The sequence below is a fragment of the Pterocles gutturalis genome, unplaced genomic scaffold (genome assembly GCF_000699245.1).
Source record: "Pterocles gutturalis isolate BGI_N339 unplaced genomic scaffold, ASM69924v1 scaffold18680, whole genome shotgun sequence".
NCBI classification, from domain to species: Eukaryota; Metazoa; Chordata; class Aves; order Pterocliformes; family Pteroclidae; genus Pterocles; species Pterocles gutturalis.
In genome coordinates, this window is record NW_010138646.1 from 41,985 (window position 1) to 56,312 (window position 14,328).

The 14,328-nt window shown below is 43.6% G+C and overlaps 1 protein-coding gene across 1 annotated transcript in view; it reads right to left on the reverse strand.

Annotated features, from left to right (window-relative positions):
• The window catches only part of GRIN2B (glutamate receptor, ionotropic, N-methyl D-aspartate 2B), a 54,238-nt gene that overhangs the window by 21,918 nt on the left and 17,992 nt on the right, over positions 1–14,328 (reverse strand). The window contains exons 2-7 of the mRNA XM_010083076.1: positions 13,856–13,867; positions 8,075–8,283; positions 7,584–7,755; positions 6,776–6,929; positions 5,128–5,253; positions 1,924–2,153 (exon numbers count right to left, since the gene is read on the reverse strand). Coding sequence (XP_010081378.1) covers positions 1,924–2,153; positions 5,128–5,253; positions 6,776–6,929; positions 7,584–7,755; positions 8,075–8,283; positions 13,856–13,867 — 903 coding nt within the window. The remainder of the gene's footprint in view (positions 1–1,923; positions 2,154–5,127; positions 5,254–6,775; positions 6,930–7,583; positions 7,756–8,074; positions 8,284–13,855; positions 13,868–14,328) is intronic.

Here is a 14,328-nt window from a genome sequence, read left to right on the forward strand (position 1 = left end):
CTTGAAGCAGCATAACAGGTGCCTGGATGGCTGCTCTCAAATTCTGCAGGGTTCTCTGCACGTCCAGAGAGTGGACATCCATGAGCCCAGTAGATCAAGCTCATTCACTTACATCTTTTGGATGGAGATATTCCCACCTACCTTTATTCTCCAAAGGCAGCGGTTGGCCTTCAGTTTTTACAATCCAATTTTCATCTGATTCCAGACGCTCTGGTAGATTATAATTTTATCCAAATGTTGCACTTGCACTACCAGCTGTGTTTGAGGCATACCACAACAATCTGAGTATGTATTATGGTCTTTCTCTTTCCCAAGAAACAAAGCACATACACTTTAGGATAGCAAAAGCAAATACAGGTATACTGGCAAAGAGAAGAAAATGACCTCAATCCACTATAGGCAGCCCTACTGCGAAATAGACTAAAATATACTCAGAGACCTGCATCCAAAGGCTCTGTGAAGCTCCAGGAGTTATCACTTTCAATTGATATTTCATGCACATATCTCTGCAGGTATGAAGAACATCTTGAAAAACATGAGAATGAAAACGTGGCTCTCTCCATGAGCACAGCCTAAAACAATAGATCACAGGTACGAACTATCCCATTTAGCTCAGACAGCTGAAAACGCAATGATGACAAACTAATGTTAACGCTGATAGGGCTGGCTGGTTTTGAACACTGCCTTTCAGTCTGAGGGAGTCCACAGCTTCTAAGGAGTCTCGCAACAACCTCCACCTGGCAGAAAAGCATCCTCCCACCCACCCCCTCCTCAACACAGCACACTGCAAATGTAGAGACAGCATGAAACAAATTGAGGTTGAAATTAAAACAAAGAAACCCTTCTTCACAGATTGTATTATTCTGTGTCATATTTCATTCCAGGAAAAAAAACAACAAAAGGAAAAAAAAAATCTTAAAAATTAATCCACTACAGAATTTCCATCCTGCTGCACAGGACACTGTATACACAGGGGGCCAGGCCACAATTTATTTCTAGGCTATCATGGGGGACACAAGAAACAGTAACTATAACCAGTCTAGGAGTAGCAAATTGACACTTTGCAGTCCCCTTCTTGCTGCTATCCCTAACAGCAGTGTGTGCAACCTATTGCTATTTGGTTGCCCTGCAATGGCATGACCCCTTAAGGAGTACCAGTGATTGAGTAACAAATTCAGCATGATCAATCAAGCCTCACAACACTCAATTCTTTGTAAGTAACCGTGCCATAAAACAAAAATAAAGCAGTGTGCAAAGCTTCAGACCCTCATGAACCAAGCAGTGCTACCCTGCATGCATGAGCAATCTCCTCAAAATCCTCGGTGTGCAGATCCCAGCAAAAGCAAATGCTCTGCGAGGACAAAACTCAGTGCATGTAAACAAGGCAGTGAAACATACTCTGAACAGGAAACAATTTCCTGTGTCAAGCTTCCAAAGGCCTCGAAAAAATGACAGTATAACTTCAAATGTAAGCAACAGTAAATCATCAAAGCCACACTGATTTACACCCATGGGCAGAACTTGTCCCCACAATAAACTAACAGATCATATTTGCTAACCTAATGGCCAGTGTTCCCACACAGACAAACTATTTCATCCTGAAAAAACAGGTTACAGCCATTATACACATTGTCTCCAAAGCTCCATTAATTCATTTCTTGCTGATAATCAAGGTGTGGTTTGGGATCATGCAAGCAAGCACAGTTCAGTTCTATTTCGAATTAATTCCTGGAGTGCTTAAAACACTCATAATAAACACAACGGAATATTAACAATGAGCAGTTGTGCTATTTAAACTAGGGATTAAATCTATTATGTGACTCTGAAAAAAACTGAACATTTTCCCAGTAAAGCAAAAAAGAGAAAGTAGAGCAGCCTCTTCTGTGGAAAAGGCTGCTTTGGTGGTTTGGATGTATCCATTACCTTTTTGTCGCTCAAGCCAGACACCTGGTCCACATATTCCTCTTGGATCATGAAGGCAGCCAGGTTGGCAGTGTAGCTGGCCAGAAAGATGACAGCGAAGAAGGCCCACACCGACACCATGATCTTGCTAGTGGTACCCTTGGGATTCTGCACTGGCACAGAGTTGTTGAACACCAGCCCCCACAGCAACCAGATAGCTTTGCCAATGGTGAAAGAGGGACCTCCAGGCTCTGGAGTGATTGAGAAACACGATCCCATAGTGAGCATCTCAGAGTAAGTGGTCTGCATTTCTATTCACATACACATCTTGACTTCAGAGTTAACAGCAGTATCTATTCCCACATGTGAGATGAATGTCTGCAGCTGCGCTCCCCTATGTTCATGGCACTATATCTCAGCAAAGTGCGACACTGAAAAATGATTTTTTTAAAAAATGTCCTCAGGCTTCCATATTTATTCTGTCTCAAAGACTTCCGCTGAAACCTTATACAAGGGCTTTTTTTTTTTTTTTTTTTATCTGATTGGAGTATCTAAAAGCCCAAACATTCAATTTCAGTTCAAGTGTTGTCAGCAGAAACAGAATTTGCTCAGAAAAATTCTATCCTCATTTCTAGCTATTCAACAGTGATATTGTCCTTGAACTCCCAGAGTACACCTGTGCAAAACATGGCCTTCACTGTACTTGTACAGGTGCAAGGAAGAGCACCATCTGAAATAACAGGCTCTACAAATACCTCTGAAAGAAGGTTTCATTACCCAGTCTGTTGAAGACACACAAGCCAGAGAAGAACTCAGCTCCCTGTCCCCATGTTCTGTGTCTAAGGTACATAACAGTGATATATATTCTGGTCTATCTCAGGGAAATCAGCAGCTCTGCCCCAGATAGTCCAAAAGCAGATCCAGTGTTTTACAAGCTGCTGTTTTCCCCTTATGCACTTTTCAGCATGGAAGCTCACTCATACCCCAAAAGTCATGTGTGCTCATGAAGCACTAGGCCTGAAAACTTGTGAAATCCTGCCTGTCTCCCAGCAATCTCATCTCCCCAGTATATGCTGGTTCCATTAGTGGGAACCCAAACCAAAATTTGCTCAACTTGAGCACAAGAGGAGCTGTCAGGAAGACTACAGATGCTATTACTCCAAGGATTCTGCTTCAAACACAGAGCAGATCCTCTTCAGATGAGAGCCTTCTGGCACAGTCCAAGGGTCTGTCACTTTTCCAGTGGTGCCAACCTGGCTCTGCAATCTTTTGGGTTAGCATCCCATGTTTTATCTCCTCCCCTGGTGCTTAGTTTTGCTGCCTGTGCTTAAGGTTGGCTCCAGCAGAGGAACAAAAGGGAAAAAAGTTTTGACACTCCTCTCCAAAACCCTGAGCAGAGAATAGTATAGATCATCTGAAAACACTAACTCTGTTACTCTAAAAACAACTGAAAGGTGCCAGGGGCTCATTTTGCACCCTGGGAACTGCACAGCCAGTTCAAAGCAGAATCATCACCAGTTCAAAGCAGAATCGTCACCTGGCAAAACTGGAGCCTCTAGATACCAGGGAGACAAAGCTGCTATAAGAAACATGGTTTGGCAGTCCTTGTCTTTTCACATACTGAAGTGGTATAATGAGCCCTCAGACACAGGGGTGCAAGGCCTGCAAATCATCAGTGGGAACATAAGGTGTAAGGAATCCTCAAGAATTCTCCTCCTAAAGCCTTCCTCTCTCCACTGATCACCCCATTTGCTTTCACAGTTACTTTTTCAGCCACAAACCAAGACAGCAAACCAGGGACCTGGAATCCTTCTGAGCTCTCCAACTTTCAGTGCCCCAACAACAACCCAACATCATTTAAGGGCAAGATCAGGGCATGCCCACCTGACCCTAGAGAGAAAATCTTGGTGTCCCTAAAGAGAAAATGAAGGTGTGAGAGGCAGGGCTATACTGTTGTAGACTAGTTCAAATGCAAAGTAACATTCGCCAAAGCATGCATTACCAAACAAGCATTGCGGTCTCTGCGGCAGATTTCTACCTGTTCATGTTACATCCATCAGGGATAATACCTGCTTGATCATGCAGTACTGTTCATAATTAATCAGAAATTTTGATACTTGCAGCTGCAGTTCAGCTAACTTAACTGCACAACTGCATACATGTACTAAGAACTGCTTCCAGTTCCACATCTGTATTAATATCTCTCAAAAGATTTGCAGGTTTAACAGTATTTACTTGTGTCCACAGATCCATGTGGTTATGATCAGTTGCCATAAAGGCCCTCCACAGATCCATGTTAAGAGAGAAGTTCTCCACTTCCCCATATATGTGGTTTTGCCTGCATTCTCATTAACATTTTTTTTCCACTCCTCTCTAATCTGATAGCACAAATTCATTCAAAGCACTAGACTGGGGAGCAAATGAGTGCATTTTCCAATAACTGTATCTTCCCCACTATTCTGAATGGACAAATAAATCCAGAAAGGTTTGAAGGGCTGATTCATCAGGAGGTGAAGATATGGAGATGACAGAAGGCTCAACTTGTTGTCTTCATGCTGTTAAGGTAAAAAAGGCTGTCTCTTAGGCTGTCTGTCCATCCTCTCTTTAGCTCATTGGACTGTCCTTCTGAAGATCAGAACCACAGAGATGAGTCACTCACTTGTTACCATCTTTCCTGCTGCCCTTGCAAAATAATCCATCGCCCACTCGCAGGAAAATGAGCTGCCCATTTTCTCAGTCGGCTTTAGCAAGCTAGAGAGCCAAGTAGGGGAGGGACATGCCCAGGTGACAGATGTGGAGTCCGGAGGACATAGCATTATGCTGGGAGGCCAGCAAGAGTGGCTTGCTCTCCGGGGAAATGCAGCACTGAAGGATGGATTGACAGCGCAGAGCCCTCTGATTGTCTCAGAGAGCACAGCAACATGGGCACTGCCAGCACTGGCTACCAGGACCTATTTTACCTCAATGAGAAACAAGCTGGAGCTGGTGCATGCTTTAGAGATGAAAGGCAACACAGCTCCGTCTCCTGAGCCAAGCAAATTATCCATTGTACACATCTGCTCTCTTCATAGCCTTTTTTGTGCCTCCATCCTTGCTCTCTTCAGTCTGAATGCAGAGCTCAGAGTGGGCTAGATCCATATCATGTTCAAGGTAAAGGAGACACCCCAAAGAAGTAGCTAGCATTGGAAGTGAGAGAGGATCACAGCAAGGAGGGACTCCCCTTACCTCTGCCATCAGCAAGGCACCGATTATAGCCCACAGGGCTGAAGTACTCAAAGACGAAGACAGCCACTGCAGAGATGATAAGCAGCATCACAAACATCATCACCCATACGTCAGCACTGAAAGGCTCTGGAGGGGAAGAGAAAACCACGGTGAAAGACCTGATAAGCCACGTCACCGCTCTGTCACCTGCTTTGCTCTCCAGAGCACCCCAGTGAGAGTGTGAGGCAAACTGGGCTGGGGAAACATAGAAGTTACAACAACATCTTCAACCTGAAAACTGTAGTTTCTGTCTCTGTAATGACTGCATTCCTTCTTACTGTTACATTTGTGACACATGGCTCCATCTGGAACTACATGCAGCCACCGTGGCATGCATTGATAAAATAAAATGCATTGATAAAAGATTGTTCTCAGGAAGTCCTCCAGCACCATCTGGAGAGAGTGGGGAAAATCAAGCAGAACTGGCAGAGTTTCAGACAAGCATCCAACTTTCAAGATGCTATTGAGCCAAAGAGCATCTCCAAATTTCTGAGCTTCAGCCATAATGATAGTAGTTTTTTCAGCTATTCTGTTCCTGTAGTAATGGGAACACTGAACACTGGCTCATTCTAGAAATGCTAGCATTCATATTCTGCAAGTGTTTGATATCTGCCAGGTTTTCTCCTTCTCCAAGCCTGAACAGATAAAGATGGGACTGAACCAGATCAAAGAAACTTAGAACTTTGCTCCAGACTATAGCCAATAATACAACCTCAGTTAAACTGCAATTTAAAGTTTTGGAGTTAACTTTATCATTGCTTTTAGATACCCCAGCAATATTGGTGAACTTGGCTAAAGCCAAAAACTCCTGAAGAATGAGTACTCACGAAACTCCTACTTAAAGAGATTTGGAAAAACTTCTTTATCCATATAAAGTTATTTCTGTTTGTAAATGTTCCCAGGATGCTGGCAGAGAGCAGACAGTAATTACATAACTCATATACTGTGTTTTCTGCATCATAAAGCATTTTATAAAACCAAATAGTAAATACTAGGAAAGCATGGATGTCTTGGGGAAATGCAGTATCCTTTCTGCATTCTCTGATCACCCTCCATCACTGAAGGACACTGGAAGACAACAGTGTCAGCACAAAACTGATGGCTCAACTCTTCTTGAAAAGCTCTATTAGATCTCTAACTTCTACCAGTTGCTCTGCCAAGGAAGGGTCAAGTTAATATCTTCTTTAAAAATAATGTCTCTCAAAGTGTAGCAATTTATTACTAATTGTTATCACTAAGTACTATAGCATACCAGCTATAAGGTTTGAATCAATTTTCTTCTGGCCTGCACTCCTTGAACATGCTATTAGTTGAGTCACTGGATAATCACATGCTGCAGAGTAGGTGACAACTCTGAGTGAGGCCATTCTTTGCTGGGATTAGGCATACAGTCGCTGAGAAGTGCCTTGCGACTCATAAGGACTGCGTGTTTGCATTTGCCTGGATTTTGCTTCCTTGGGATTTAGAACTAAAACATTGCAGTTTATTTTTATATACCTGTCCCACAGGTACTCCCAAAAAGGGACTTTCAGGCTAACAATCACAAGCAACCTTCACCTAATTTTTGATGAACACTGGGTGAAGTTTTAATTTTAGATACAAATGATACCTAAGAAGGCAGAAGGTGAGACAGTTCCATTGCTACGTGACACCATGACGCTGATTCCCGTCTCAATGAAGGGTACAGAGAAATCCACCACTTCTGAACGCTCCTCATTAATGGTCAGGGATCCCACAGCCATATAGGCCCGTTTCGTGACGACCTAGAGGAAGAAAAGGAAGAGATCACACACAGACCTCAGGCACCTCTCAAGCACCACAACCAAGCCCTTTCTCACCTTCCTGCCTTTCCACACAGTTCTTTTACTTCTGTAATCCCATTCCCTATATTATTTCGATCATCTCTCCTTTCTAATCTTTCATCAGGACACTCTTCTTCTTTCAGGAAATCTACAGACATTAATCTTCCCCTCAAAGCTGGTATGTGTATAAAAAATAAATCCGCAGAGGTCTTAGGATAAACACATCATCCACTGAGAAGACGTCTTATCTCATTTTTCTGTCCTTGCTTTCTCCTCCCTCCAACACTGCAAAGTCTTATTTCATTCTTTATGCACCTTATATATGATCTAAGCATAATCTAGGTTGCAGCCTCTCTGGTGCATGGATCTCACCCTCTTTCTTTGACTGTGAAGGCGAAATTTGTGACATTACAGAGAATAATAAATAATCATCAAACAGGAAAGGTAGTCATGGTCAGAGTGTCAGAGCAGATTAATTCACCTGGCAAAAGAGTCCAGGCCAATCATTTCTATAGAGTCACCTCTGTCCCTACCCAGTAATGATGGGAGACCAGACCTGACCCCTCTCACCCAGCCCAGGGATGAAGCCCATCATGCCCTCCCTTTGCTGCTGACCTCTCCAATCATTCCATTCCATGTCCCATTGATCTTTTTCCCATGCTTGCCGTTAGTCACCAAGTAGAGGTCATAGGTGAACTTGACAGACTTTGAGATTTTCTTGAGGATGTCAATGCAGAATCCCTTGCAACATTTCTTCATGTAATCTGGCTCCTCATCAGTTTTGTTCCTGAACCATCACAACAATAATGGGTTAAAAGACTGGGGAAAAGTCCCTTAATTCCCTTCTGCTGTCAGTATGCATTCCCCCTCCCACAATATAATGTGGAGAATTTCACTTGTGACATCTCTGCTGGTGGGTGAAGGGACAGACTACAATGATTTGCCCAAAGGGGCCGGTAATGAATGGACACAGGCCAGGCTGGGCAAACAGAGGAGGCTTTTCTAAAAAGGATTTTCAGAGTGTGATGGCATTGGCCTAACAGACTCCCTATATTCTGCCGAGAAGAGAGAGCCCAATAGGAAGAAAAAAACGCAGGGATGCATACTCGGTCACTATGCGTTTTTGGCAAGGGACTGTGTTCCTCATGCAGGTGCCACTTAGGGGGTCCACATTCTCCACGATGACAAACGGTGCCTCTTCCAAGGTCACAATACTCAGGTGATCATCCTCACGCTCCTCAGAGTCGGGATACAGCTCAAAGCGAGGCCACACATAGTACTTCATCTGCAACTTTTTCTCCTTCCATTTGCCCACCTGTGGAGACACAAACCAGAGAAGACAGACTTCTAGCTGCCCCATCCCTCTGCATCAACCACAGCTCCCACAGATCTGGGCAGGAGGACCACTCCGCAGTACCCAAGCTCATGGCTCATGTAAGATGAGGACATTTCTGAGAAGACAACTCCTACTAAGTGGGTTCAAACCAGGGGGAAGTGGAGAACAAGAAAGATGTCTGGGTTGTCTCACCTCTGTGATGGTCTCACCCTCTGGGAGAGTGAGTGGATGACCAGGGGGATATCACCACCATGGTCAAACATACACGATGTCTTTCAACTTTCTTAGCCAAACAACAGGAACAGAACTTGTTCTTTCCTGGAATGTTGAGTTCACCCTGTTAGTCACAATTATTTTTTTTTTTTTTCTGATAAAGAAGAGGAGAAATACATACAAATATATTCATGTACAAATGAAATTAATCAAAAAGATTCTTTTTAGCCAAACTTGATTTTGTCCAGAAATAACTCCTTCTTCTGGAAAAAAATTGCCCATTCATAGCCAGGACTGACTTCTTCCAAGAAACAGGCAACAGAAGAGGAAGATTTTAAGGGGTGTCTTCACAGGAGAAAAACATGGACAGACATGCTTGCTAACAGTACTTCTTGCTGTCCTCTGCTAAGGCCTTACTGAAAAACCTGCTCTTGTCCTTTCACAATGACTTGGTTACATACCTTAGCTGGAAACAAGGAATTGCTATGTGTTTCTGACACATGGAAAATAAAATGGAAGAGCATCTATGATGCTTTTAATCTTGCTATTTTTCAATAAGGATATATTGCAATTTTAGATCTTTTTATTTTCCATTTCTTAAGCAAACAGAGATCACATATATCTTCATCGGTCAGAAAAGGGAGGTGGGACCCAGTTGCCTTATACTTACTGCCCCAAATAAGAGTTTTTTAAAGCTACTCCAGTCCCTGAGGAGACAAAACATACAGCACACTCATTGCCCATGGTAGACCATTCCTTGCAAAAATTCCCGGAAAAGAAAAACCCTGAACATCAACTATGCTTTCAACTATCAGAGTCTTGCCTTTGTTCTCAATTTCCCCCATCATAGTTGACACTAATTAGCACTTTGTCTGGCAGCTGAAGCTGAGAGGGCAAGAAACTAACTGGGCTTTAGAAGGAACTTTCTTGCACGATTCTCAAAGAAAGCCCTTCAGGCCAGGGCTGAGACATGTTGACTTGACGGCAGAGGCAGTGTGGGTGCGTGGGAAGCTTGCATGACTGCTCTTAGCTGCGTACCTGCTTGGTGGGTAAACAGAAAATCTTCATTCCACTGCAATCCAACGCCCCTCCCACCACCCCCAAATTTCAGTCATTTGCTTATTTAAATGACAGGACAGGAGGGAGAAGCACTTATTAGAGGCTCATTAGGTGTCAGCAGTTATTCTGTGAAACTCAAAGCCCAGCTGGGGTTTGGCATTTGAGAGCAGCTAGAATTCACATAAAACACTTGTCACCTTCAAAACAAACAAACAAACGCTTCTTCTGGCCATGAAAGAAAAATCCATTCCGGGGACTTGTGGAGGTAGAAGAAAGGCAGAAGAAATCACCCAGAGACAACAACCTCACCCTCTATCCCTGTAGCATGAACACGGCACCCCAGTGAGGGCAAGGCAGTGGGTTTTGTAAGAAGGGAGTGAAGTGGCTGGGCAGCTGGTCTTATCTTCTAGTGCCCTTACAACCAGCAGTTGGCAAAAAAATGCCAAGGTGAGCTTGCCCCGAATGTTCCCTCTACCCATGGAGTCACACTGGTTGGACCAGCAAGCAGGGTACACAGCTATTTTTCTTCTTTTTATCTCTTTTTGTTTGTTTGTTTTTGTTTTTTCACTTGAGTGGGCAAGGATGGGTTGTTTTAATTTTTAAATACACTTTGAGTGGCAGACGAAAGCTGGTAGACTGGGAGCCCTGGAAACTGGTGGCCCCTTTTGTCCACAGAAAACAGGTAGTGTTGTCTAGGGCAGGAGGTGGTCTGCTAATATCTAAGCCTGGATGTGAAGAGTGCATTTCTGAGGGAATGAAGAGCAGATACTCTCATGCTCACCTAGGGTCTGATCAGCCCTGGACTTCCCACTCGTTGACCAAGCAGGTCAATTTATCATCATCTGAGCCAGAGATTTCTGCAGTGCAACTTTAGCCCTCAAGTAACTGAGCTCAAATCCCCACAACCAGTTCAGTGAAGCCACCAGACAAGCAGAATAACTGAACACACAGGGTTCAGTTGGGACCAGTGATTAAGATGCTGCACAGACTTCAGCTCAGTAACATTAACTTATCATAGAAATAAGTGGTTGATGAAAGAGACACCTTGCAGTATCTCAGCAGCACTTAGCTATCACAGTAATAGGCATGATATAAACCCCTAAGTGATAAATTAGATCAGATAGGCAAACCCAACTGGTAATTACCCAGAAGTTCTCCGGGACAGAAAGGGGAGTTCATAAGGCTGTATGCCAGGCACGTTTCACAGTGTTGTACTACATGGACAACATTACGAAATTAGGGTAACAACGACACAGCCTCCTGTGTGCTGAAGAACCTAACCTGCAAATACAGTAGTACACATCCTTTCCTTATTATCCCAATAAAATAATTCTACATTGTCCAAAAAGGAGGAAAAACAGGATGTAAGGGAATGTTCTGACCTAAATTTTCAAATTATCTACAATGTCTTGAGAATATGTGCAAATCTTAAGTTCATTGCTAACCTGAACAATTAGGTATGCCATATACCTGCAGATATGTACAGTTATGAATAAGCAAAGTCAGAAAAGCTTTGTGAATTAAGAGAGGGAAGACTTCTTTACATGCTCATTCACACAAGGGTCAAATGTGTACGCATGTAGTTAAAGAAGAGCAGGCTTAAGCAACATGTGGGCAAGGACAGTAAGGATAATAAGAAACAGCAGATGTGCAGAGGATGGAAACAATGCAAGAGAAAGAAAATATGAACGTTCATCGTATGGAAGATAATCTGTCATGCGAGGGAAGGAGCAATTCACTGTAGGGACAGAGGTTAGTCCCAACAGAATTAAATGTCACAGATACGGCCAGGTAATGATGCCTACTCTTAAAGAATATAACCTGCCAAGCTGTGCAGAGCAGAGTAAGGCACTTCTGAAGTCTCAGGGTACTTGGTATTAACAGCTTGTGAACTATTATTACTTAGGTTTTGCTCAGTGCTTGCCTCAGCAAAAAGAGGAAAAATTAACCATCCCAAGCATCCTACATATTTGTCACCCTGCAGTTTCAAGACCTACTGGGTGTTCTTCAATCAGAGTCTAGTCATCCAAACTCCCACCAGGAGCCCTGAAGGGTCACAGAGCCAGCAGAAGTAAGGATGCTAGGGATCTTTGAAACCCCCTTTCTAATAATTTTCTCTGATATGCAGGTATGTTCCTGTATGCCAGGGCAGGGCTCCTAAGATCCAGAATTTCACCTTAACTTCCCCTTCCTCTGTCTGTACCACATCTGATCTTATCAAGAAAGGAAGTCATTTTGGCTTGGGGATTAATTTGGAGGTGTTGATGGAGGCAAGCAGATAACTTTTACTTTAAACATAAGATCCTACTTTGGATAACAAGCTGTTGGAATTGGAAGTCCAATATATTTGCAAAGAAAGACAGAGCTATTGCGGAACAAAAAGTCAATCATATACACTATAGGTTTGCCTAAGTATATAAGCTATCCCATACAGACAAAAAGTAAGATTGCCTATGCAAGGGGAAAATAAGTGAGAGCCTTCCGAAAGTCTTCCAGCAGGCTAGAAAATTGCCTTAACCACCGTATAATGCAGCCAGAATAAAAGTGTTCTGCAGTATGTTAATATGCATCTTTAATGAAAGGTGTATCATATTGTTGTGGTTTTGTGGGGGGGTTTGTCTGGTAGCAGGGAGGGCCCACAGTAATGACTGCTGTAAGCAGCTGCTAAAGGTTTCCCTGGACTCCAGCTCTGCTGGCAGCAAGGGAGGGGCTGCAGTGGTGGCCCTTGTAAGTGACTGCTAAGGGTTCCCCCCCTCCCCCGGCTCCACCTGCGGTGGACAGAGAAGCAGGATTTGAGAAAAACCGGCTATGCAGACACTTGGTCAGAGAACAGGAGCGATAGGAAAGGGAGCACCCTCGTAATTTCCCCTGCAGCGTGGTGAAGATTCATGGTGACGCACGGTTTGTCCCTTGGTGCAGCCCATGAGAAGATGCAGCCGTGGAGGACCCCACGTTGGCAGTCGTTGGGGGACTGTGGCCCCATGTGGAAAAGGACTCACGCTGGAGCAGTTTTTTGAGAAGGACTCTCCCATGAGAAGGGACCCCACGCTGGAGCTGGGAGAGACTGTGAGGAGCCCTCCCCTGAGGAGGGGGAGGAGCCGCCAGCCTGACTGCCCCCCCCATTCCCTGCCTCCCTGCGCCGCCAGGGGGGAGAAGGTACAGAACAGAGCCTTTGGGCTTTGGGAAGAAGGGAGGGGTGGGGGAGAAGTGCCTTTTTAGGATGTGGTTTCTCTCTCTCAGTATCTTGCTTCTTATTGTAAATAGTTAATAAATTTAATTGGTTCTTTTTGTTCTTCACAAGTCGTGTTGGTTTCTTCCCCGTGACCCTAAGTGGTGAGTGAAACCCTCACTGTCCCTGCCTCAGCCCACCACGTGTTTAACAAAGGACTGTCCCTGTGGCCTTTCTAAACCACGACACATATTAATTCCCTGAAACTAATTCTTAACAGAGGCTTTTCTCTCCTCCCAAGAAAAGCTAAGGCTTGTTACAGCTATTTGTGGCAGATGTTTGTCTCACCTTTCCTTACACTGACACAGAGCCCACGATATCCGTGGGCAGTCTATTCCAGGGCTAACTATCCCTCCCATTAAAAAGGGTTTTTTTCCTGATATCTAGCGTAAATCTTCTTGCTGCAGTTTATACCAGGAGAGTATATTTCCTTATTCTTCTACATGTGCTCTTTTCAATGTTTTCAGGTCAGTTAAGATATTTATAACAGAGAGGAGTTGGTAGTCTTATTCAGTGGATATCTTATATGCTGCATTGGGAAAAGAAATCGCCTTTTCAAATGACCAGCATCCAGCCTCACCATTTACAAAATCCTTACCCAGATGGGTAGTACAGACAAGTACTAGCTACTCCCATGAACTTCCAAAATCGTCTGTTTCAGCCAGGGCAGAAACCAATCTCTGAGCTCCTTCTAGTATGCCAAGGCAGGACTTCAAAACACAAGAGCATCTGAAGAAACCTCTAACTAATATCAACAGATGGAAAAAAACCAAAACCTTCTAGAAATTTGGCTTTCAAGGACTAGGCAGCATAATATAATTCTGGATAAAACCAGAAATGCTCAGATACATTTCTTAGGCAAGGTGCTCAGAGGCATTTAATTCGTATTTGGGGTGAAGGTTCAGGGGAAAGCCTGAACCTGCAGGTGCTTGTTTTTCAACAGGCTGCAGAAGAACTGTCTGGGCAAAGTATTTTGATAGTTTTTATTTCATTCAGACTCCCATTTGTACCGTGCTTTGCACCACTCTTTTTTAATTTAAAATCTCTCACTTCCTGCCACTCCTGGTATAGAAGAAATAACATGAAAGGAGCAAAAGGGATTTGGTTTCATTTACAGAATAAAAGAAAGACCATTCCAAACTCACTTAGAACTCAACTGCTTTCTGCATTTCCCCAAAAGTTCAATGTTTCCTCCCTCATTACTTTCCCTTTTTTTTTTTTCCCCCCCCAGAATATGGGTGGCTTGTTCATTACAGTGGGAAAGCACTAAGGCAACAACACAGAGCATGAATTAGAAGGCAGAAATTCCCTATTCCACCAAGGACCTCTGGAACCTGATCTACACCCTTGTGCCTCCACTCCGCATTGTGTAAAATGGAGATAATGGTATGTTTTCACCTCTGGGGTGCACTGGTAGATAAATACAGAAAAGGCCATGAAGCTCACAAATAGTACGGAAATGAGGAGATGCTCACATGTGTCTAGAGCTCAGTGAGGGAACATATGTATTTGTGAATAGTGTG